We start from the raw sequence: 26693 nt of genomic DNA on the forward strand, positions 1-26693 counted from the left end.
CTAGCGGCAGCATGTAGATGCTGAAGAGTACAGGGCCAAGGACCGAACCCTGGGGAACTCCACACGTTACCTTAACATAGTCCGAGGTCACACTGTTATAGGAGACGCACTGCATCCTATCAGTAAGATAAGAGTTAAACCATGACAGGGCTGAGTCTGAAATACCAATTCGTATTTTGATACGCTCTAATAAAATGTTATGATCGACGGTATCGAAAGCAGCGCTAAGATCGAGGAGCAGCAACATAGATGACGCATCAGAGTCCATCGTTAGCAATAGATCATTAGTCAGTTTTGCGAGGGCTGTCTCAGTCGAGTGATTTGCCCTGAAACCGGATTGAAAGGTTTCACATAGATTGTTAAACGCTAAGTGCTCATTTAGCTGCTCTGCAACAATTTTTTCGAGGATTTTCGAAATAAAGGGAAGGTGAGACACCGGTCGGTAGTTTACCATGAGGTCTGGATCGAGGTTAGGTCTTTTAAGGAGAGGATGAATAACCGCTTTTTTGAATGCAACGGGAACAGTGCCCGAGGAAAGTGATAAGTTTATAATATTTAGCACTGATGGACCTAATAATACAAAAAGCTCCTTGATAAGTTTCCCAGGAAGTGGGTCAAGTAAACATGTTGTTTGTTTTATTCCATTTACACGTTGTAACAATCCTTCTAATGTTATTTCATCAAAACGAGAGAAACTATTTTGGATATTTGCAGTATCCGCCGTATATACAATCGTATCTGTGTTACTACAACCCCGTTGTAGCTGGGACGCATTGTCTTTAATCTCCTTTCTAATAAGTTCAATTTTCTTATTAAAGAACTTCATAAAGTCATCTGCCGAATGGGTGGAGCTACTGGAAGGAGTCCCTTGTTGGGTTAGCGATGCTACTGTACTAAACAAAAATTTTGGATCGTTTTTATTAATGCGGATGAGATTTGAGTAATAATTAGTTTTAGCTAAGGTAAGCATGCGTTTATAAGTTATTAAACTATCACTCCATGCTTGATGGTGCACCTCAAGTTTAGTCGTGCGCCATTTGCGTTCCAGCTTTCTACATAATAATTTCTGAGCTCTAGTTTCTTCAGTAAACCATGGCGTACGCCTTTTTGGAGCCTTTTTTAACTTCAGCGGTGCTATACTATCAATGGTTTCGCTCAGGGCGTTGTTAAAGTTGTTAGTGAGGTTATCAATAGACCCCACATACTTTGGGAACGGTGCCATTACCGAGGGCAGTAGGTCCGCAAGAGTCGTCGTTGTGGCAGCATTAAGGTTGCGGCTGCTATAGCAGTTATTATTATTATTAGCTTGCCGAACATGAGTCTGAACTTCGAATTTTATAAGGTAATGATCGGACATTACTTTAGTATACGGGAGTATCATAACTTTGGAGACGGTGATACCTCTGACAAGCACTAGGTCTATCGTATTACCGCTGCGATGCGTCGGTTCATTTATTATTTGTGTAAGACCACAGCTATCAATTATAGTCTGGAGCGCCACGCACGGTGGGTCCAATGGGGTATTCATATGGATATTAAAGTCCCCCATTATAATTATATTATCGGCGTGCGTCACTAGATCAGCAACAAACTCTGAGAATTCACTAATAAAGTCCGAATAGGGCCCTGGGGGGCGGTAGATAACGGCCAGGCACAGAGGCAGAGGTGTGGCAGACTTCATAGAAAGCACCTCAAACGATTTATATTTATTATTTAAGTTAGGACTAAAGTTAAAGTTTTCGTTGTATATTAGTGCGACACCCCCTCCCCTTTTGAGGTGACGGGCAATATGCGCATTCGTATAGTTAGGAGGGGATGCCTCATTTATCGCAAAAAAGTCGTCTGGTTTAAGCCAGGTTTCGCTAAGACCGATGACGTTAAGGTTGTTGTCTCTAATGACCTCATTGACTAATAACGTTTTGGGAGACAAAGATCTGATGTTTAGAAAGCCCATATAAAAGGTAGTGGGCTGTTTTAAGGAGTTGTTGATAAAATTATCCGTAGTAGCAATATTAATAATGTTGCGTTTATTATGCGCAGTGTACTTAAAATAATTACGACCATATCTAGGAATTGATATGACGGGAATTTTCAGATTGTCTACTTGGCGCTGCGATAAACTGAACGCATCATAATTTGCCACCTCAGTAGAACGCATGTCTAACTCTGACGAAGTCATAGACACAGTAGAAAAAACATTTTGTGAGTTGTGTATTATTCTACGAAAATTGCTATGTGTACAGGGATCATCCAGCCTGGCGCTGGCTAGTTCTAACTTAACTGACTCCATACCCAGGCTAGCAGGCTCTGTAATTGCCTGTGACCGGGCTTGCTCTAGTGCAGTTAGTCAAATGTGGCTCAATGCGAAGTCTATGTTCCGAGACAAGAGGATAGCGCCTTCCTGGTTAGGGTGAAGGCCGTCTCTCCTCATAATACAAGAAAATATTTGAAAGACTTGGTCTTCACTTGTTTAAATAAATTCATTTATTTTTTACTTTGCTTCTTATAACTTTCAGAAAGACAATTTTAGAGAAAAAATACAACCTTAAAAATTATTTTAGGATTTTTGAACACATATACCTTTTTACCTTTTAAATTTCTTCCTCTTCTTTACTGACAATTTAAATCAATGTTCAAGTAAATTTATTTTTTTATTTTAAAGAATAATACTTTTTTTTTCATTTAATTCTTCACTTTAGCTTTTGTTTTTTCGACGAAGAATATTTGTGAAATATTTCTTTAAACTTGTTCTGATTTAAATAAATAAAAAATATTTTGGCAAATCTAAAAAAATCTGTAAAATCAAATTTTAATCTTATTTCAAAGTCTTTTGAATTTCTTTTAAAATTTTTGTTCTGGAAAATCTAGAAGCAATAATGATTTGTCTTTGTTAGAAATATAGCTTGGTCCAATTTGTTATATATTCTAACAAAGTGCAGATTGGATTTTAACCTATTTAAAACATGTCATCAAAATTCTAAAAATAATCTTAATCAGCAAAAATTACTAATGATGTTCCATACATTTTTTTTTCAAAAAAATTCAAATTAGCTAGTTTTTCTCTTCTTTTTTTCGGTTGAATTTTGAATTTTAAAGAGTCAAAATTGAAGTTAAACTATGTTTCAAAACTAAATTTTCATTTTTTTCGTGTTTTCTCCTCTTTTAAACCGTTCAATTGAGTGTTTTTTTCATCATTTATTCTCTAGAAAAAACCTTCCGTAGAAGGAAAAAGAAAACGAACGATGGAATGACAGACAGAAATTACCCTTTTTTTTGTGATATATATCTTTTTCCATATATATTTATTGTGAGCAATAATTAAGATTATCAGTGTTTCCACAAAGATAAATATAATTAATTATTAATAATAACATAGAGTTAAAGGTAAAATGAGCAAATTGGCTATTTCTGGCAATTTATTTAAGTGTGTATCAAACTGGTAGCCCTTCGCATTAATCAGTACCCAAGAAGTAGCTCTTGGTTTCAAAAAGGTTGGTGACCCCTGTGCTAAAGGCTAAAAGCTTCCCACCTCCATCTTTGTACTTTGACTTCTCCATTATTAATTGAACAAATTGCAAAAGATTCAGCAACACAGATGTCCAGAATACTGTGTAATCATGTGATTAAAGCAGACTACTCATAGCCTGGATCGGGCTGGAAAAAAATGTCCGCTACAACCCGAGACGTCAAACGCACGCGTCATTATACCGCAACGTTTTCAACAGGACACTTAGCGGGAAATTTAAAATTGCAATTTAGTAAACTAAAAAGGCCGTATTGGCATGTGTTGCAATGTTAATATTTCATCATTGACAGAGGTGGGTAGAGTAGCCAGAAATTATACTCAAGTAAGAGTACTGTTACTTTAGAAATGTATTACTCAAGTAAAAGTAAGGATTAGTCACCCAAATATTTACTTGAGTAAAAGTAAAAGTATGTTGTGAAAAAACTACTCAAGTACTGAGTAACTGATGAGTAACTTGATTGTTTAATGATTACGGCAACAAATAATGCACAAAAACATAAAAATAGCAATGAGCAAATTCAGAGCCAGGAATATCTCTTAACCAACTAAAACAATTATATATATTAAATAGTAGTACATTAAAATAAGGCACATTGAGCCACAATAAATTAACAGCACCATAGGCTCAGTAGGCATTCATTGATTGATTGATTGAAACTTGTATTAGTAGATTGCACAGTATAGTACATATTCCGTACAATTGACCACTAAATGGTAACACCCCAATAAGTTTTTCAACGTTTATCAATTACTTAATAAATGACCAAGTCGTGGTGATCTACCTCATATATACATATACAGACACACACATATCATATATATATATATATATATATATATATATGTATATATATATATATATATATATATATATATATATATATATATGTATGTATATATATATATGTATATATATATATGTATATATATATACATACATTTATATATACAGTATATAATTTATATTTATTTATTTTGCCGTTTTTGTTGACATGTTAAAGGTGTTTTAATGAATATACATGCATGTTTAACACATAGATTCCTATCTTTCATGGAGACAAGAATATAAGTTGGTGTATTACCTGATTCTGATGACTTGCATTGATTGGAATCAGACATTATTGCTGATAACGTCCACCTTTTAAAATGGAGGAGAAAAAAAGTTCCTCTTTTCCGTCTAATACAACATGAAAGTCGTTGGTTTTTGGCATCTTATTTGTCCAGCTTCTATATTCGTTTTTTTACACTTTACAAGAAATACATTGGCGGGAAACTCCGTAGCTTGCTAGCTTGTTTGCGCGGGCTTTTGGAGACTCTTATTTTGTTAGCGCAGGCGCGATGGAGCGGCGCTTTTATTGTGAAGACAGGAACTGTGCGATCAGTCTTTAGGCTTTTGACGGGAAGTACGGTTGAAACAAAAAGTGTCTTTTTTCCTTTACACTTTTGATTGATTGATTGAAACTTTTATAAGTAGATTGCACAGTACAGTACATATTCTGTACAATTGACCACTAAATGGTAACACCCCAATAAGTTTTTCAACTTGTTTAAGTCGGGTTTTACGTGTGACGGTCATGTGACCACCTGGCTCTGTTTGATTGGTCCAACGTCACCAGTGACTGCATGTGATTGGTGAAACGCAGGCAGGCGTATCCTTCTTTGAAGGTCTGTGACAAACCAAAACAAACATTAACAGATCGATAAAAAAAAAGTAGCGAGTAGCGAGCTGAATGTAAATAAATGGAGCGGAGTAAAAGTAGCATTTTTTTCTCTATAAATATCCATCCATCCATCATCTTCCGCTTATCCGAGGTCGGGTCGCGGGGGCAACAGCCTAAGCAGGGAAGCCCAGTCTTCCATCTCCCCAGCCACTTCGTCTAGCTCTTTCCGGGGGATCCCAAGGCGTTCCCAGGCCAGCCGGGAGACATAGTCTTCCCAACGTGTTCTAAGTCTTCCCCGTGGCCTCCTACCGGTTGGACGTGCCTTAAACACCTCCCTAGGAGGGCGTTCGGGTGGCATCCTGATCAGATGCCCGAACCACCTCCTCTGACTCCTCTCGATGTGGAGGAGGAGCGGTTTTACTTTGAGTTCCTCCCGGATGGCAGAGCTTCTCACCGTATCTCTAAGGGAGAGCCCCGCCACCCGGTGGAGGAAACTCATTTCGGCCGCTTGTACCCGTGATCTTGTCCTTTCGGTCATGACCCAAAGCTCATGACCATAGGTGAGGATGGGAACGTAGATCGATCGGTAAATTGACAGCTTTGTCTTCCGACTCAGCTCCTTCTTCACCACAACGGATCGGTACAACGTCCGCATTACTGAAGACGCCGCACCGATCCGCCTGTCGATCTCACGATCCACTCTTCCCTCACTCGTGAACAAGACTCCTAGGTACTTCAACTCCTCCACTTGGGGCAGGGTCTCCTCCCCAACCCGGAGATGGCACTCCACCCTTTTCCGGGCGAGAACCATGGAATCTGACTTGGAGGTGCTGATTCTCATCCCAGTCGCTTCACACTCTGCTGCGAACCGATCCAGTGAGAGCTGAAGATCCCGGTCAGATGAAGCCATCAGGACCACATCATCTGCAAAAAGCAGAGACCTAATCCTGCGGTCACCAAACCAGAACCCCTCAACGCCTTGACTACGCCTAGAAATTCTGTCCATAAAAGTTATGAACAGAATAGGTGACAAAATGACAGCCTTGGCGGAGTCCAACCCTCACTGGAAACGTGTCCGACTTATACTTTTACTCAAGTAAAAGTATGTTGCATAAAAACTACTCGTAGAAGTACAATTTATCCCAAAAGTTACTCAAGTAAATGTAACGGAGTAAATGTAGCGCGTTACTACCCACCTCTGATCATTGATATATAAACTATCAGACTGCGTGGTCGGTAGTAGTGGGTTTCGGTACGCCTAAACAAAATAATTACCCTCTAATCCAACAAGCTTGTGGCTAATCTTTGGAAGTTCCTCATGGTTCTCTTCTTGGTCCACCTTGGATTAGAAAAAGGTGTGCAGTTACACGCACGGCGACACAGGAAGGATACAATTTCCGCAAATGAAGAGGATGACAAAGTAAATGCAGACGATCATCCCGGGAAAGACGGGGCCGCCGTACGCCATGATGCCGTCGTACATCACCACGTTCCAATCCTCGCCGGTCAGAATCTGCACACACTCGCCGTCGATCATCAAGCCCCGCCTATAGACGCCCCCCCCCAGAGAAAAGTGGACTTACCTGGAAGCAGGTGAGCAGCGCCTGCGGGAAGGCGTCAAAGGTGCTACGTTTGGTCTGCGTCTCGTCGAAGTTGAACTTCCCGCCGAAAAGCTGCATGCCCAGCAGCGCGAAGATGATGAGGAAGAGGAAGAGGAGGAGCAGCAGCGAGGCGATGGACTTCATGGAGTTGAGCAGCGACGCCACCAGGTTGGACAGGGCCGTCCAATGGCTGCGCGGATGGGAGAGAGGCGGCGGTCAGGTGGGGTGGGGGGCGGGGCTGTGAGGAGCCCGCTCTGATGCAACTTCTCACCGCGTGACTTTGAAGATGCGCAGCAGGCGGACGCAGCGTAGCACGGAGATCCCCAGCGGCGGCATGATGTCCAGCTCCACCAAGATGGTCTCCACGATGCCGCCGCACACCACGAAGCAGTCGAAGCGGTTGAAGAAGGCAACGAAGTAATGCGCCAGGCCCAGGCTGTACATCTTCAGCAGCATCTCCACCGTGAACAGCGACAGCAGCACCTTGTTGGCGATGTCTGCAACAAACACACACACACACACACACACACACACACACGTTATCACCGCAACACGCACGCCACGCGCGCCACGGCGTACGTACCCTGCGCCTGCGTCAGCCATTCAGGTTGATTGTAGTGCTCCGAGGCGCTGAGGGACGTGTTGAGGAAGACGAGCAGCAGAACCAGCCAATAGAACGTCACCGATTTGACGGCGGTGCGACAGTTCCTGCGACACACGCGGTTCCAGCGCCGCAGCGTGCGACTGGAGACAGGGTGAGGTCACTTCCTGTTGCAGCGTGCACTGGGCGAGTAAAGTGTGACGAGTGTGAGAACTTACCAGCAGCCAATCTTCATCATTCCAGCGCTGCAAACCAACAAAGGGAGGTTAGTCCAAATGGGGGCGGGGCTTTCACTTTTTAAAATGTTCATGTGCGGATGCTGCGCCGTCTCCATGACAACAGACAGCAGAGAAAGTGGAACATGAGTGTAGGGATGGGTAGCGAATTCTGTACTTTTACAGGCACCGACTGAATTCCAGCATCTTCCATCCATCCATCCATCTTCTTCCACTTATCCGGGGTCGGATACTTGGAGTATAGACACTTTGTAGGGCGCAACATAACACATTCGGCTTCATGGAAAAAGCTATATCCAAATTAGACCATAGCCCATACAGTAGGGCTGTGAATCTTTGGGCACCACACGATTGGATTCAAAATCAATTCCCAATTAAAAACGATTCTCCATTCATATATATATATATATATATATATATATATATATATATATATATATATTATGGTTCCAGTACCATAATGTACCTAATATGTTGTATGTGGTATATACATATTAGGGTTGTACAGTATACCGATTAAGAATCGTTAAAATAAGAATTGCGATTCATTCCTTCCTTTTTTTTTTACACCCCTATTAAACCGTACTGCCACCTAATGTCTTGGAAGTGCAACTGCATTGTAAATGATGTGTAAGAAAACAAGATATAACAACTGGGCAGCAAAGTTGTCATAATTAGCTCTTTTTAAATAAAATGTTATTATCAAACAATTGATATTCATCAACACACAGAAAAGTACCAAAAATTGGTACCGTTGAGTACCGGTACCGTATGTGTTCAAATGTTCACGATACCCATCGCGACATGAGTGTTGATCCGATCTGTGTGTGTGTGTGTGTGTGTTACCAGCAGGCCTGGCAGCAGTTGGTGTGTTCCTCGTCGATGTTCTCCGTGTTCTCAGAGCCCGTTTCGCTGGCGGGAAGACTCGCTAGGAGACACAAGTCATGTGACCATCAGAGGTTCTGGTCTAAATGGCGTAATAGTCAGCGACGGCTTTCTCACCGTGCGTTTCGTTGGAGTGACTGAACCAACCAAACTTGCCTCTTTTCTTGTCTGACAGATCACCAAGGGACGGACCTACACACACACACACACACACACACAAACTCAACTAAAATGTTCAACAAAATCGCCTTTTTAGAAGGTGACAAAAGAAGACCAAGATGGTGGACAAGACATTAGGTGAATACGCAACCATCCCCCTATTAACATCCCCTTCACTTCTTTTTACACTTGAAACATTGCCTACACACGTCAATCATTTATTCATAATGGACACAGTTTGACCCTGGAACAGACTGAGGTCATTGGAAAAACACAAAGAGGTTTCATATCCTATTCATCTTTTCGTTCTTTGTCTAAATATTTAACTTTCTGTTTTTAATTTTGTTCACTCACGCGAGTTTCCGTCCTCGTCCAACTCGTCCATGTCCTCGGCCTGCGTGATCCAGTCCATGTACCCGCACAGGTCCTCCTCCATCTGCTGCTTCTCGCGAAGCTTCTGGAAGTCTCCGCGAGCCTTCGCCTTCTCCCTCTCCTTGCTGAACTCTCTGTGGCGTCACACGGCTCGACGATAAAACGGCCGCAAAAAGAAAAAATAAATGACGAGGGCGGTGGCGAGCTTACTGACCCGCTGAGGACACCCAGAACCAGGTTGAGGACGAAGAAGGAACCGAAGATGACCAGACTGACGAAGTACACCCACGGCAGCTCGAAGCCGATGGCGTCGTTCATCTGCGGAAAGCGAATGAGTACTGTTGCAAAAAGGCAAAACATATATTTTGTTGTGGCTAAATTAATATTTTAGTAATCTCTTGTCTAACAATTTTAGTGTAAGTAACAGTCCTCATTTGATTTATGGTGTATTGCTTCTCTTCACTGCTTTGGCATTTTCTGTGTCTTTTTATATTGTATTTTGGTCAAAAAATACTCTCTAAATGGGTTTATTTTGTGATTGATGCTGTATTACTGCCTTTCCCAATATTTAAACAAACAATTCCTGAATTTTTCAAATCCTCGTTCAGATTTCCCCCCCAAAAACGGGGCACTTCGCCCAACCCCTCCCCCCTCTTCTCACATTCCCAAAGCAGATACAAAGTTCTGTAAGTTTCTTTGTCTTTCTCTCACTTTCTTTTCCTTTTTCTGTGAGCAGTTTCTGTAAACTGATTGGATTTATAGGGCAACGGCCCTTTTTTGGGAATGTTGCCGATCATTCACAATCCGTATGTAAGACAAGAACACATATGTTTTTCTCTCTTTTTATGCATTCTTACTAGTAAATAAATGCAATCAAAAGTCCGCTTACAATGGAGTCGAGAGAAGTCGGTCTATTTAAACACCTCGGCAAGGTTTTATATACATGATGTAAGTAAATATGTAAGTAGTAACATTCATAACATGTAATATATACATGATGTAAGGAAACATGTAATGTAGTAACATTCAAAGTTCCAAACTAACATGTAATATGTACATGATGTAAGTATATATGTTAAGTAGTAACATTCATAATAACATGTAATATATACAGTGGGGTAAAAAAGTATTTAGTCAGCCTCCGGTTGTGCAAGTTCTCCCACTTAAAATGATGACAGAGGTCTGTAATTTTCATCATAGGTACAGCCCCAAAGCATGATGTTTCCACCCCCATGCTTCACAGTAGGTGTGGTGTTCTTGGGATGCACCTCAGTATTCTTCTTCCTCCAAACACGACGAGTTGAGTTTATACCAAAATGGATACATGGATGATACAGCAGAGGATTGGGAGAATGTCATGTGGTCAGATGAAACCAAAATAGAACTTTTTGGTATAAATTCAACCCATCGTGTTTGGAAAAAGAAGAATACTGAGTTGCAGCCCAAGAACACCATACCTACTGTGAAGCATGGGGGTGGAAACATCATGCTTTGGGGCTGTTTTTCTGCTAAGGGGACAGGAACGAATGAATGGGGCCATGTATCGTGAGATTTTGAGCCAAAACCTCCTTCCATCAGTGAGAGCTTTGAATGGTTGACCTAATACTTATTTTCCTCCATAATTTACAAATAAATTATTTAAAATTTCTACAATGTGAATTCCTGGATTTTTTTTCACATTCTGTCTCTCACAGTTGAAGTGTACCTATGATGAAAATTACAGACCACTGTCATCATTTTAAGTGGGAGAACTTGCACAATCGGTGGCTGACTAAATACTTTTTTGCCCCACTGTACATGATGCAAGTATATATGTAATGTAGTAACATTCATAATAACATGTAATATATACATGATGTAAGGAAACATGTAATGTAGTAACATTCAAAGTTTCCAACTAACATGTAATATGTCGATGATGTAAGTATATATGTGAAGTAGTAACATTCATAATAACATGTAATATATACATGATGTAAGTATATATGCAATGGAGTAACATTCAAACTAACATGTAATATATATATATAATGTAAGTATATATGTGATGTAGTAACATTCATAAATAAAGCTACAAGCAGCGTTGGTCGGGTCCGCTTTGGTTGCTGCCCCCGCGACTCAAGCCCAGGTCTTAGTCAGACCTACATAGAGGTATTTGTTTCATGTCTCTACGACATTCCTAACAGAAGTTACAAGCAGTTTTGTGTGTGTTTTTTCCTAGGGGGCGCTAGAGCGAAATTTTTATTTTTAGGGTTTGGTTTTTTATTAGATGGCGATTTTCGCCAGTCCTGATGTGTGTGTAAAATTTGGTGAGTTATGAAGCATGTTAAGAGGGTAAAATTACAGATCGGCGTTTCTGGATGTTGTTGATAAATGGCTTTCACTTTGCATAGGAGAGCTTTAACTTGCACTTTAAAGCATTTAAGGGGGTCAAATTACAGCTCAAAGAGGCAAAAATTACATTTTTTAGGAAACTTTGCGCAGGGGTTCTTTGAAGGCGCGTAAAATCAAAAGCGGAGCAGTAATCAAAACTCTGTGAATAACTTTTAATCAGAAGGGTTCAATCTCTCTCCTGTGCGAGTTTGAAGCCGACACGACAAACGCGCTCAGAGACAATGTTTGAAAAAAGGTGACAGGTTTTTACAAAACTTTTATTTTGAAGGGGTAATTTTTTACTTCCTGTTAATTTTTGCTGAAGGATGTCAATTATTAAAATGTAGGTCTAAGTGAGACCTACAATAACATGTAATATATACATGATGTAAGTATATACAGTACAGGCCTAAAGTTATGACACACCTTCTCATTCAATGTGTTTTCTTTATTTTCATGACTATTTACATTGTAGATTGTCACTGAAGGCCTCAAAACTATGAATGAACACACGACAAAAAAAGGTGAAATAACTGAAAACATGTTTTATATTCCAGTTTCTTCAAAATAACCACATTTTGCTCTGATTACTTTTTTGCACACTCTTGGCATCCTCCTAATGAGCGAGAGGTAGACACCTGAAATGGTTTTCCCAATATTTTCGCCTTTGTAGTCCATGCCGAAACCGTAGTAGATAAGCTTCTTTTTTTTCTCCATCCTCTCATTATGGGACATTCATCTTCGGCTGTTGCCAATTTTTAATATAAAGTAGTGTAAAGATCTTACTTATATCTGTCAGTAAACTCGCCATGAAAGCGCCAAAACATGCCGGTGTAGTGAGTTTCCATTATTCACCCCAAAAACTTTATTATCAGAGAGTTCCGCTGTCTAATATATATATATATATATATATATTTGAATTCTAATATATATTTGTTTTGGAGGACACCACGTCCTTTGTTTCCAAATATAATTTGAAATGTGGACTCGGCAGACCACAGAACACTTTTCCACTTTGCATCAGTCCATCTTAGGTGAGCTCGGGCCCAGCCAAGCCGGCGGCGTTTCAGGGTGTTGTTGATAAATGGGTTTGGCTTTGCATAGTAAAGTTTTAACTTGCACTTACAGATGTAGCGAGCAACTGTAGTTACTGACAGTGGTTTTATGAAGTGTTGCTGAGCCCATGTGGTGATATCCTTTACACACCGATGTCGGTTTTTGGTGCAGTACCGCCTGAGGGATCAAAGGTCCGTAATATCATCGCTTACGTGCAGTGATTTCTCCAGATTCTCTGAACTTTTTGATGATTTTACGGACCGTAGATGGTAAAATCCCTAAATTACTTGCAAGAGCTTTTTGACAAATGTTGTTCTAAAACTGTTTGACAATTTGCTTACAAAGTGGTGACCCTCGCCCCATCCTTGTTTGTGAATTACTTAGCATTTCATGGAAGCTGCTTTTATACCCAATCATGGCACCCACCTGTTCCCAATTAGCCTGCACACCTGTGGGATGTTCCATATAAGTGTTTGATGAGCATTCCTCAACTTGATCAGTATTTATTGCCACCTTTCCCAACTTCTTTGTCACGTGTTGTTGGCATCAAATTCTAAAATTAATGAGTATTTGCAAAAAAAAAAAAAAAGTTTATCAGTGTGAACATCAAATATCTTGTCTTTGTAGCATATTCAACTGAATATGGGTTGAAAATGATTTGCAAATCATTGTATTCCGTTTATATTTACATCTAACAAAATTTCCCAACTCAATTGGAAACGGGGTTTGTACATTTCTACATAACATAGATAAACAGCTCCGATCAATCTCTATATTACTTAAAAGAAAACTGGTTTTGTTCAATATAAATCTATCCAAACATCTAATTAGTCAAATACAAATAAGGCAACAATAGAAGTGTCCAACATTTCTCTTTTCTGAGGGAAATCTGTACAGTAGACATGATCATCTACTTCAGTGGTTCTCAAATGGGGATACGTGTACCCCTGGGGGTACTTGAAGGTATGCCAGGGGGTTAAATGAGATTTTTTTTTAAATATTCTAAAAAATAGCAACAATTGAAAAATCCTTTATAAATATATTTATTGAATAATACTTCAAGAAAATATGAATGTCATTTCATAAACTGTGAAAAGAAACGCAACAATGCAATATTCAGTGTTGACAACTAGATTTTTTTGAGGACATGTTCCATAAATATTGATGTTAAAGTTTTCTTTTTTTGTGAAGAAATGTTTAGAATTAAGTTCATGAATCCAGATGGATCTCTATTACAATCCCCAAAGAGGGCACTTTAAGTTGATGATTACTTTTATGTGTAGAAATCTTTATTTATGTCAAACCTATGGATCATGTTTTGTTTTGGTCATGTTCGGTTTAGTTTTTTGGACATTTAGTTCTGTTTTGCCTTTCCTTGTTTGTCTTGTTACCATGCCAACGCATTAGTTTTCATCTGTCATTTCTGAACATCAGTTTGTATGGCCATACTACCCTGAGCATCCCCAATCTCGTGTCTGGTCTGGTTAGTACTTGGATGGGAGACTGCCTAGGAATCCCAGGTGCTTTTGACCTTTGGACTCTTTAAAGTTCCTTTTTCTTTCACTCCCTGTTTTGTCACCATGAAGACCAATCAGTTCACCTGTCTTGTCTCACACCTGTTTGCACTTATCATGTTCATTATTTAAGCCACAGTTACCAGGTAGTCAGTCTGGCAACATCACCTCCTGCACCCATGATATCCATGCTGCTTTTCTCATACCCTTGTCACAGTAAGTTTTCTTGTTATTTATGCCGCTGTGCAAGTTTTTGTTTCATGTTTATAGTTAATTGCCTTTGTGCTAGTGTTTCGTTACACAGCCCGGTTTTTTGTACCGCCATTGTGCGCACTTTTTGTTGGTTACTGTTTTTAGTTTTAGTGTTAAAATAGAGATGTCTTTACCTTCACGCTGTGTCCACTCCATTCGCTTTGCACCTCGGGAAAACAACCCAAGACCTAGTCCAAGCTTGACAATTTATAATTGATTCACTTGTTTATTTTTCAACAAATTTTTAGTTATTTTTATATCTTTTTTTCCAAATTTTTCAAGAAAAAACACTACAAATGTGCAATATTTTGCCCTCTTATACAATTTAATAAATCAGAAACTGATGGCATAGTGCTGTATTTTACTTTTTTATCTCTTTTTTTCAAGCAAAATTGTTTTGCTCTGATTAGGGGGTACTTGAATTAAAACAATGTTCACAGGGGGTACATCACTGAAAAAAGTTTGAGAACCACTGCACTAAGGTGAGCCACGTAAATAAGACCGCCCACAATAGCGCGCATCCTGAACCGACTGTCAGAAAGCGGCTTGAAGATGATCAGTATAACAATCCATGCAGAATTTTGACCAAAGAACCACCGTTACATGTTAAGTAGACCACAAGGAAGTATTTTCTATTCAGAAAAAAATCATAATATGACCCCTTTAATGCGCCTTATAATCCGGTGTGTCTTATATATGAAAAAAGGTCAAAAATAGACCATTTGTCGGCAGTGCGCTTTATAATCCGGTGCGCCCTACGGTCTGGAAAATTCAGTATTATTATTATTCCTAAAAAGCGCGCAGAGTGAGGAAGGAGACCTTGGTGGAGGGCACCTGGCTGCTTAAGGAGTCAATAGTTTCAAGGGAGTAGAGAGAGGGAGGAAGAGATACAGTTGACGGCGACCTGGGCAGAATGTGTGTTCACTAACAGAATGTGTTTTTCTCAGCAGCGTAGATTTTCGGAATGAGACTACCGTATTTCCTTGAATTGCCGCCGGGTATATTGTATGCGCCTGGCTAGAATTACTGCCGGGTGAAACTCGTTTGGCAAAATAATGAGCGCATGCCTAGCATTACCGCCGGCTCAGGATTAACGCGGGGTCAAACTCGTTTCGCCAAATAATTAGCATATGCCTACAATTTCCGCCGGGTCAAACTCGTCACGTCACGAGTGACACTTCACCTGTCAGTTTCAAAATGGAGGAGGCTGATTTCAATAATTTCAAATCGCATAAAGGGAAGAAGATTAAGAGCTATTCAGTAGGATATAAGGTCCAAGCAATTGAATATGCTAAAAAGAACAGTAAGCAGCTTTGTTTTATTAATATACCGTAGTTGCGTGTGTCAAATATGAGTCATTAAATTACTCCCGTCTCCTGGTGGTAGAGGGCGTTAGTGATCTTTCTTGCGACAACTCGGCTGTAGAAGAAGTGACAACAAGCAGCAAGAGTGAGCAGCGATCGTTTATTTTTTTCTCTCGCTTGCACTTTTAACATGGAGGATTACATATCTAAAATAAAACAGTTTTCTAAACTGGACTTTCATTCGAAGCAGGAGGTAATAAAGATCTCCATCGAGACAGAGAGACTTTTAAAACTGAAGAAAGATAAGAAAGACTTCTATAAACAAGATATCGATGCTTTTGATCAGAAGGAGCTGCGCATGGACTTCATTTATAGGTAAAGGTAAGACCCTAATAACGTTTTTTTAATTAAATGTGCTTTTCATGATGGTATCCTTACATCACACTCAAATTTATAAGCGCAGGCCTAAATTTACCGCATGCCTTTGGTAAGAGCTGGAGTGAGAAGAGGTTTTAAATTAATTATCGCCCCGGCGGCAATTCAAGGAAATACGGTAAGCGAATAAAAAAGGAAAGTTTCTACACTCACGGTGAAAAAAACACAGCAAGAACAGAACATTTTTAAAACATACAATGGTATATAATATATTATACAATGGCATAGAAATGTTTTCCAACACACCATTATTTAAGATTTAAGAATAAGCTTTCACGAGACAGCTCACCAGCAGATGATGTCAACCTAGCCACACAAGCTGGTTAGCGGCGCCGCAAGAATAATACTTTGTCTGCGTTAGCGCTTATAATAACAAAATCACTAATACTTGGTTCATATATTCAAGTCACAAATTGTAAATGGAGGATTGCTGGGGCGCTTTTTGGATGTAGGGCTGTGAATCTTTGGCCAGCACACGATTCAATTTGATTCCGAATCGATTCTCGATTCAAAATCCATACTTTTTAACAACATTGGGTGCCAGTTCTGCATTTCTTCATAAAATAGATAAACAGCTCCGATCAATGTCTATATTACTTAAAAGAAAACTGGTTTTGTTTAATATAAATCTACCCAAACATTTCATTAGTCAAATACAAATAAGGCAATGAGAGAAGTGTCCCACACTTCTCTTTTTTAATGGAATTATGTACAGTAGATATGATCATCTACATCAGTGGTTCTCAAATGGGGGTACTTGAAGGTATATGCCAAGGGGTACGTGAGATTTTTTTTAAATATTCTAAATATTGCAACAGTTCAAAATTCCTTTATAAATATATTTATTGAATAATACTTCAAGAAAATATGAATGTAAGTTCATAAACAGTGAAAAAAAAACCCAATGCAATATTCAGTGTTGACAACTAGATTTTTTGTGGACATGTTCCATAAATATTGATGTTAAAGATTTATTTTTTTGTGAAGAAATATTTAGAATTAAGTTGATGAATCCAGATGGATCTCTATTACAATCCCCAAAGAGGGCACTTTAAGTTGATGATTACTTCTATGTGTAGAAATCTTTATTTATAATTGAATCACTTGTTTATTTTTCAACAAGTTTTTAGTTATTTTTATATCTTTTTTTCCAAATAGTCCAAGAAAGACCACTACAAATGAGCAATACTTTGCATTGTTATACAATTTAACAAATCAGAAACTGATGACATAGTGCTTTATTTTAGTTCTTTAGCAATTTTTTTCAACCAAAAATGCTTTGCTCTGATTAGGGGGTACTTGAATAAAAAAAATGTTCACAGGGGGTACATCACTGAAAAAAGGTTGAAAACCACTGTTATACATCAACAATATGATTTGCCTGAGTAGCTGGACAGGACAGAAATAAATAAAATAAATTATATATATATATGTCTTGATTGGATTATCCAGAGAATAGTGCTCGATACCGTGGTAGAGCGCAATATGTAGGTGTGGGAAAAATCACAAGACCACTTCATCTCTACAGATGAAGTGGTCATCATCAGGAGATGATTGAGGGAACCCCTCATGAAACAGTTCTGTAGAGATGAAGTGGTCTTGTGATTTTTCCCACACCTATATATATATATATACAGTATATATATATATATATATATATATATATATATATATATATATATATATATATATATATATATATATATATATATATATATATATATATATATATATGTATAGGTCAGGTCTGTGCTTGAAGCTCAGAGAGAATGAGCTTTATGCACACCTGTGAAGTGAAAACCATTTCAGGTGACTACCTCTTGAAGCTCATGGAGAGAATGCCAAGAGTGTGCAAAGCAGTAATCAGAGCAAAGGGTGGCTATTTTGAAGAAACTAGAATATAAAACATGTTTTCAGTTATTACACCGTTTTTTGTTAAGTACATAACTCCACATGTGTCTATTCATAGTTTTGATGCCTTCAGGGACAATCTGCAATATAAATAATCATGAAAATAAAGAAAATGCCTGCGATGAGGTGGCGACTTGTCCAGGGTGTACCCCGCCTTCCGGCCGATTGAAGCTGAGATAGGCGCCAGCCTACCCCGCGACCCCGTAAGGGACAAGCGGTAGAAAATGGATGGATGGATAAAGAAAATGCATTGAATGAGTATGTGTCCAAACTTTTGGCCTTTAATGTATATACAAACCCCATTTCCATATGAGTTGGGAAATTGTGTCAGATGTAAATATAAACGGAATACAATGATTTGCAAATCATTTTCAACCCATATTCAGTTGAAGATGCTACAAAGACAACATATTTGATGTTCAAACTGATAAACTTTTTTTTTTTTCGCAAATAATCATTAACTTTAGAATTTGATGCCAGCAACACGTGACAAAGAAGTTGGGAAAGGTGGCAATAAATACTGATCAAGTTGAGGAATGCTCATCAAACACTTATATGGAACATCCCACAGGTGTGCAGGCTAATTGGGAACAGTTGGGTGCCATGATTGGGTATAAAAACAGCTTTCATGAAATGCTAAGTAATTCACAAACAAGGATGGGGTGAGGGTCACCACTTTGTAAGCAAATTGTCAAACAGTTTTAGAAGAACATTTCTCAACAAGCTCTTGCAAGGAATTTAGGGATTTTACCATCTACAAACCGTAAAATCATTAAAAGGTCAGAGATTCTGAACCGGGGCGGTTTAGCTCGGTTGGTAGAGTGGCCGTGCCAGCAACTTGAGGGTTGCAGGTTCGATTCCCGCTTCCGCCATCCTAGTCAATGCCGTTGTGTCCTTGAGCAAGACACTTTACCCACCTGCTCCCAGTGCCACCCACACTGGTTTAAATGTAACTTGGATATTGGGTTTCACTATGTAAAGCGCTTTGAGTCACTAGAGAAAAGCGCTATATAAATACAATTCACTTCACAATTCACTTCAAATCACTACACGTAAGCGATGATATTACGGACTTTTGATCCCTCAGGCTGTACTGCACCAAAAACCGACATCAGTGTGTAAAGGATATCACCACATGGGCTCAGGAACACGTCATAAAACCACTGTCAGTAACTACAGTTGGTTGCTTCATCTGTAAGTGCAAGTTAAAACTCTACTATGAAAAGCCACACCCATTTATCAGCAATATCCTGAAACGCCGCCAGCATGGCTTGGCCCGAGTTCACCTAAGATGGACTGATGCAAAGTGGAAAGGTGTTCTGTGGCGCATTATGAAGCGTAAAAAACGACAGCGGAGACCCCGGACTGTTGAACGACTGAAGCTCTACATAAAACAAAAATGGGAAAGAATTCCACTTTCAAAGCTTCAACAATTAGTTTCCTCAGTTCCCAAATGTTTATTGAGTGTTGTTAAAAGAAAAGGTGATGCAACACAGTGGTGAACATGTCCTTTCCCAACTACTTTGGCACGTGTTGCAGCCATGAAATTCTAAGTTAATTATTATTTGCAAAAAAAATAAAGTTTATGAGAGTGAACATCAAATATCTTGTCTTTGTAGTGCATTCAATTGAATATGGGTTGAAAAGGAGTTGCAAATCATTGTATTTCGTTTATATTTACATCCAACACAATTTCCCAACTCATGTGGAAACAGGGTTTGTACAACAAATAGATTTTTAAAATGTTTTAATCAATTAAGAATCATTACAAATATAATGGTCTTTCTTGAACTATTTGGGAAAAAAAGATATAAAAATAACTAAAAACTTGCTGAAAAATTAAGTGATTCAATTTTAAATAAAGATTTCTACACATAACTTCAACTTAAAGTGCCCTCTGTGGGGATTGTAATAGAGATCCATCTGGATTCATGAAATTAATTCTAAACATTTCTTCACAAAAAAATAAATCTTTAACATCAATATTTATGGAACATGTCCACAAAAAAATCTAGCTGTCAACACTGAATATTGCATTGTTGTATTTTTTTGGGACAGTTTATGAACTTACATTCATATTTTCTTGAAGTATTACTCAATAAATATATTTATAAAGGATTTTTGAATTTTGCTATTTTTGGAATACTTTTTAAAAAATCTCACGTACCCCTTGGCATACCTTCAAGTACACCCAAGGGTACGCGTACCGCCATTTGAGAACCACTGATTCAGAGGACTTTATGGGCGCAATAGAGGATCTCCAATTGGCTCCATTGTAAGCAGACGTGTATTTATGAGTTAGAATGCTTTAAAAAAAATACATCAATCGTCTTGTCTCTCAAAATGATTGTGAACAATTCCCAAAAAAAGTGCATTTCCCCTTTAAGATCTGAAAAAAATACTTAAAAGACCTCAGCTTTCTCTTGACATTTATTTATGGAAATTCCTCACTCACCCAGTAGAGGACGTCGGTCCAGCCCTCCATGGTGATGCACTGGAACACGGTCAACATGGCGAAGAAGAAGTTGTCAAAATTGGTGATGCCTCCGTTTGGTCCGTCCCAGCGGCCGCGACACTCGGTGCCGTTTATCACGCACTGGCGCCCGTGGCCCGCGAAGGCGCACGGCACCGGGTCGTCCTCCACATAGTTGTCTGCGAGGAAGGGAGAGGTCAGTGGTCGTCACACCTCCGAATGACAAGGCCGCGGCGGCGCGTACCGGCTCCGGTGTAGTAGCAGGTTTTATGCATGCGTCCGATAAAGAGCTCCAGGCCGATGATGGCGTAGATGATGATGACGAAGAGGACCAGCAGAGCGATGTGCAGCAGCGGAACCATCGCCTTCATGATGGAGTTCAACACGATCTGCAGGCCTGTCACATGAACGTGCGTCGGTGACCAGGAAGTGATGCCGCCACTTCACCACACTCACTAGGTACGCCGGACACCAGCCGGAGGGGGCGGAGCACCCGGAAGGCCCGCAGAGCTTTGACGTCCAGTCCGCCAGGTTTGCCCGGTACGTGGTGGGTGCTCGCTTGCTCGCCGGACTTGTGGGTCATGGTTTCCAGGACCACGCTGAATAGCCTGCGGTGGAAACAGGAAGTGGAGTCCTGGTGAAAACCACACGGCGGTCTTTGAAAAACAAGGGGGTCATCGACAGGAAGTGACGCAATTAACCAACCAAATGCATCCCGTTTGGAGGTTTGTCAAGAAAACAGCGAGCTCGCAGCCTTCATTAAAGGCCTACTGAAATGAGATTTTCTTATTCAAACGGGGATAGCAGGTCCATTCTATGTGTCATACTTGATCATTTCGCGATATTGCCATATTTTTGCTGAAAGGATTTAGTAGAGAACATTGACAATAAAGTTCGCAACTTTTGGTCGCTAATAAAAAAGCCTTGCCTTTACCGGAAGTAGCAGACGATGTGCGCGTGACGTCACGGGTTGTAGGGCTCCTCACATCCTCACATTGTTTATAATCATAGCCTCCAGCAGCAAGAGCTATTCGGACCGAGAAAGCAACGATTTCCCCATTAATTTGAACGAGGATGAAATATTCGTGGATGAGGAAAGTTAGAGTGAGGCACTAAAAAAAAGAAGAAAAAAAAAGAAAGAAAAAGCGACGGCTCCAGGCGGCGGCCTTGGATGTGTTTCCGGACTGTGAGTTTCTTTTTCTTTTTTTTTTCCTTGCCCTTATGTAGGTTCTTCTGAGGATGTCGTAGTTGTAATGGTTTGTACAGTCCTTTGAGACATTTGTGATTTAGGGCTATATAAATAAACATTGATTGATTGATGTAATTAGACACATTTACTAGGATAATTCAGGAAAATCCCTTATCTGGTTATTATGTTAATAGTATTTTAGTGAGATTATACGATCATACCTGAAAGTCGGATGGGTGCGGTGAACGCCAGTGTCTTGGAGAGAAGCAGAGGAGCCAAGATCACAGCTGCCTTTTTGACAGCTACAGGAGGAGGTCCCATAATCCACTGAAGTCTCCGGTAAGAGCCGACTTAATTTCACAATTTTCCCTTTCAAAAACTTGCTGGTTGACGTGGAGAAACATGTTCGCTTGACCGCTCTGTGTTAAAGCTTCACACCAAACAAAGAAACACCGGCTGTGTTTCGGTGCTAAAGGCAGCTGCAATCCAACGCTTTCCACCAACAGCATTCTTCTTTATAGTCTCTATAGGGGTGGCATGGCGTAGTGGGTAGAGTGGCTGTGCCAGAAACCTGAGGGTTGCAGGTTCGCTTCCCACCTATGGACATCAAAGTCGCTGCCGTTGTGTCCTTGGGCAAGACACTTCACCCATTGCCCCCGGTGCCGCTCACACCGGTGAATGAATGATGAATGAATGATTTGTGGTGGTCGGAGGGGCCGTAGGCGCAAACTGGCAGCCACGCCTCCGTCAGTCTACCCCAGGGCAGCTGTGGCTACAGATGTAGCTTACCACCATCAAGTGTGAATGAATGATGGGTTCCCACTTCTCTGTGAGCGCTTTGAGTATATAACAATAGAAAAGCGCGATATAAATCTAATCCATTATTAGTATTATTATTATTATTATTATTACTATTATATATCGGATGGCTGCGGTGAACGCCAGTGTCTCTGAGAGAAGCCGAGGAGCCAAGATAGATCACAGCTGCCTTTTTGACAGCTACAGGAGGAGGTCTTATAATCCACTGAAGTCTGCGGTAAGAGCCGACTTAATATCACAATTTTCCCTTTCAAAAACTAGCTGGTTGACGTAGAGAAACATGTTCGCTTGACCGCTCTGTGTTAAAGCTTCACAACAAACAAAGAAACACCGGCTGTGTTTCGGTGCTAAAGACAGCTGCAATCCACCGCTTTCCACCAACAGCATTCTTCTTTGACGTCTCCATTATTAATTGAACAAATTGCAAAAGATTCAGCAACACAGATGTCCAAATTACTGTGTAATTATGCGATGAAAGGAGATGACTTTTAGCCGTAAGTGGTGCTGGGCTAATATGTCCGCTACAACCCGAAACGTCATCATTCCGCGACGTTTTCAACAAAAAACTCCGCGGGAAATTTAAAATTGCAATTTAGTAAACTAAACCGGCCGTATTGGCATGTGTTGCAATGTTAATATTTTATCATTGATGTATAAACTATCAGACTGCGTGGTGGGTAGTAGTGGGTTTCAGTAGGCCTTTAAGGATGGAAGGTCAGGTGATCAAAAAGGTTGCAAGCAGGAAGTGGCGAGCACCAGCTAGAAGCTCCCCTGTGACGAGGCTGCGAGGCTCGTGAGTGTAGCAGAGCGTCACGCACGCTCACCACAACAAAGCTGAATCACACAAATTGTAGCGGGGCCGCGGGCGGTGTCTTCGGACGCCGCCAAACGAGGACGTCAGCTCACGTTTGCCTCCACTCCGAAGCGCTGAACCGCTCGCCGCGCCACATCAACTAACTCGACCGCATCCGCCTCTACATCGCGTCTCTCTTGCGCGCGCACGAGATCTACAACTTACCCCACGATGACGATGACAAAGTCCAGAAGGTTCCAGCCGTTGCGGATGTACGAACTGGGATGCATGACCAGACCGTAGGCCAGAATCTTCAGGAAGGTTTCCACCGTGAAGATGATGAGGAAGACGTACTCCACTTGTTCCTACGGGAGACACAACAACACTCACTGTGTCCACGTGTCCCCATAGTGGCTCTACATTTGGCTGCGTACCAAAGGTGGACACGTGAAAACCATCAGAGCAGAAACTAAACCAATCAGATCCCCTCAAGGAGCTGTCAATCATTTCTGTCACAGGCACGTCTTTGACAAGATGTAGAAAATGAAGCCAGCACAAGTTTAGCTTGTGTTTTCCCCTCACACGTGTCTATCAACACATTATGATGGGACCGCCCGCTTGTTAACAGACATCACTTGTGGCCTGGTCACATGACATCATCGTATAGTTTGCATAATTTGCCATGATGATCTGATTTTCGAATTGGAAATCGAAAGCTTCTGACAATAGCGTACGTCCTTTTTCGGCGGTGCCGTTTTTGGTGGCAACATTTTCAGTGCAGTGCGAAAACAATGGTAATGTTTGATGTTCGTGTGGTTTTGATTTGATGTTTATTTTTCCCACGATTGCGAACACGCCGCTCTGTGCCTGAAAGGGAATTGGCAGAGAGTGAAGAAGTGACTTGTGATTTATTATCATTTTACTTGAATTAGTTTTCATGTCAAATAAGCCTTATTTGCCACGGTCAGTTACAAACCCCGTTGCCATATGAGTTGGGAAATTGTGTTAGATGTAAATATAAACGGAATACAATGATTTGCAAATCATTTTCAACCCATATTCAGTTGAATATGCTACAAAGACAACATATTTGATGTTCAAACTGATAAACATTTTTTTTTTTGTGCAAATAATCATTAACTTTAGAATTTGATGCCAGCAACACGTGACAAAGAAGTTGGAGAAGGTGGCAATAAATACTGATAAAGTTGAGGAATGCTCATCAAACACTTATTTGGAACATCCCACAGGTGTGCAGTCTAATTGGGAACAGGTTGGTGCCATGATTGGGTATAAAAGCAGCTCCCATGAAATGCTAAGTAATTCCCAAAACAAGGATGGGGCGAGGGTCACCACTTTGTAAGCAAATTGTCGAACAGTTTTAGAACAACATTTCTCAACGAGCTATTGCAAGGAATTTAGGAATTTTACCATCTACGGTCCGTAAAATCATCAAAAAGTTCAGAGAATATGGAGAAATCACTGCACGTAAGCGATGATATTACGGAATTTCGATCCCTCAGGCGGTACTGCATCAAAAATGTATATCATTGTGTAAAGGATATCACCACATGGGCCCAGGAACAGTTTATAAAACCACTGTCAGTAATTACAGTTGGTCGCTACATCTGTAAGTGCAAGTTAAAACTCTACTATGCAAAGCCAAACCCATTTATTAAAAATATCCTGAAAGGCCGCAAAGCTGTTCTGTTGTCTGACGAGTCCACATTTCAAATTATATTTGGAAACACAGGACGTGGTGTCCTCCAGAACACAGAGGAAAATAACCATTCGGATTGTTATAAGGGCAAAGTTCAAAAGCCAGCATCTGTGATGGTATGGGGGTGTATTAGTGCCCAAGGCATTGGTAAATTACACATCTGTGAAGGCACCGTTAATAGTGAAAGGTCCATACAGGTTTTGGAACAACTTATGTTGTCATGCAAGCAACGTTATCATGGACGCCCCTGCTTATTTCAGCAAGACAAGTGTTACAACAGCGTGGTTTCTTAAAAAAAAGAGTGCAGGTACTTTCCTGGCCCGCCTGTAGTCCAGACCTGTCTCCCATCAAAAATGTGTGGCGCATTATGAAGCGTAAAATAAGACAGCGGCGACCCCGGACTGTTGAACGACTAAAGCTCTACATAAAACAAGAATGGGAAATAATTCCACTTTCAAAGCTTCAACAATTGGTTTCCTCAGTTCCCAAACGTTTATTGAGTGTTGTTAAAAGAAAAAGTGATGTAACACAGTGGTGAACATGCCCTTTCCCAACTACTTTGGCATGTGTTGCGGCCATGAAATTCTAAGTTAATTATTATTTGCAAAAAAAAAATATGTTTATGAGTTTGAACATCAAATATGTTGTCTTTGTAGTGCATTCAATTGAGTATGGGTTGAAAATGATTTGCAAATCATTGTATTCCGTTTATATTTACATCTAACACAATTTCCCAACTCATATGGAAACGGGGTTTGTACAGTAAGGCAAACATATTTGGACGGGGGGCGAAAGCCCGTGACGCCCACCTTCAAGTTTTGTAACCAGATAGAAATACCGAGCAGCTAAACCGTGCCAAACATGGAAGGTATTTTGCATTTTCCCATTATGTATTGTAGTGGCTTTAAATGGGTGTAATTTTGTATATATAAAGCGCTCTGACATTTTTTATAATATCCACAAAGTTCAGTGCGCAGGTTGTGTTGTGTGTGACCGTTGAATTTTTGTGTTTGTTGCAGTTTTTACGCACCATGACTAGGGAAGGTTTTTTGGATTAGGTCTAATAAGTAAATGCTGTGCTGTGTACACAGTACAGGCTAAAAGTTTGGACACACCTTCTCATTCAATGCGTATTCTTTATTTTCAAGACTGTTTACCTTGTAGATTGTCACTGAAGGCATCAAAACTATGAATAAACATATGTGGAGTTAAGTGCTTAACAAAAAAAGGTGAAATAACTGAAAACATGTTTTATATTCTAGTTTTTGCAAAATAGCCACCCTTTGCTCTGATTACTTTATCGCTCACTCATGGTATTCTCTTGAAGAGCTTCATGAGGTAGTCACCTGAAATGGTTTTCACTTCACAGGTGTGCTTGAAGCTCATCGAGAGAATGCCAAGAGTGTGCAAAACAGTAATCAAAACAAAACAGAGGACAGCAGCTTGTTGTTGTTGTTTTGGCTTGTCAAGGAATATAATGTTGATCAATCGCCTCCTTGTTATGTTTCATTGATATTCAGTACTGGATGACACTTTATATCAGAGCTGGGCAATTTTTTTGACTCGGGGGTCACATTGAGAGAAAACATGTGTCTGGGGGGCCAAAAGTCACAATGTCCGATAAATTTCTGAAAAAGTTATGACAAGACCACCTCAAAAACACAGAATGGAATTTTACAGTTTTTTACTGAATGGGACACCCAAAATGTACATTAAAATAAAATTAAAATAATATTAACTACGAACGATAAAACACTGAATATTAACAACATATGGACATGGCTCCTCTTTTACTACTCAGACCAGCTCCTCG

At 40.1% G+C, this 26693-nt stretch overlaps 1 protein-coding gene across 2 annotated transcripts in view; it reads right to left on the reverse strand.

The window, feature by feature from the left end:
* Positions 1 to 26693, reverse strand: part of cacna1fb (calcium channel, voltage-dependent, L type, alpha 1F subunit) — a 74474-nt gene that overhangs the window by 41815 nt on the left and 5966 nt on the right. For both annotated transcript variants that reach the window (XM_061889959.1, XM_061889958.1), the window contains exons 5-17: positions 23386 to 23525; positions 20816 to 20967; positions 20604 to 20756; positions 20342 to 20538; positions 9256 to 9359; positions 9024 to 9175; positions 8628 to 8702; positions 8472 to 8553; positions 7608 to 7634; positions 7372 to 7532; positions 7060 to 7285; positions 6771 to 6978; positions 6580 to 6700 (exon numbers count right to left, since the gene is read on the reverse strand). In XM_061889959.1, coding sequence (XP_061745943.1) covers positions 6580 to 6700; positions 6771 to 6978; positions 7060 to 7285; positions 7372 to 7532; positions 7608 to 7634; positions 8472 to 8553; positions 8628 to 8702; positions 9024 to 9175; positions 9256 to 9359; positions 20342 to 20538; positions 20604 to 20756; positions 20816 to 20967; positions 23386 to 23525 — 1798 coding nt within the window. The remainder of the gene's footprint in view (positions 1 to 6579; positions 6701 to 6770; positions 6979 to 7059; positions 7286 to 7371; positions 7533 to 7607; positions 7635 to 8471; positions 8554 to 8627; positions 8703 to 9023; positions 9176 to 9255; positions 9360 to 20341; positions 20539 to 20603; positions 20757 to 20815; positions 20968 to 23385; positions 23526 to 26693) is intronic.

This window comes from Nerophis ophidion, linkage group LG27 (assembly GCF_033978795.1).
Source record: "Nerophis ophidion isolate RoL-2023_Sa linkage group LG27, RoL_Noph_v1.0, whole genome shotgun sequence".
Lineage (NCBI taxonomy): Eukaryota > Metazoa > Chordata > Actinopteri > Syngnathiformes > Syngnathidae > Nerophis > Nerophis ophidion.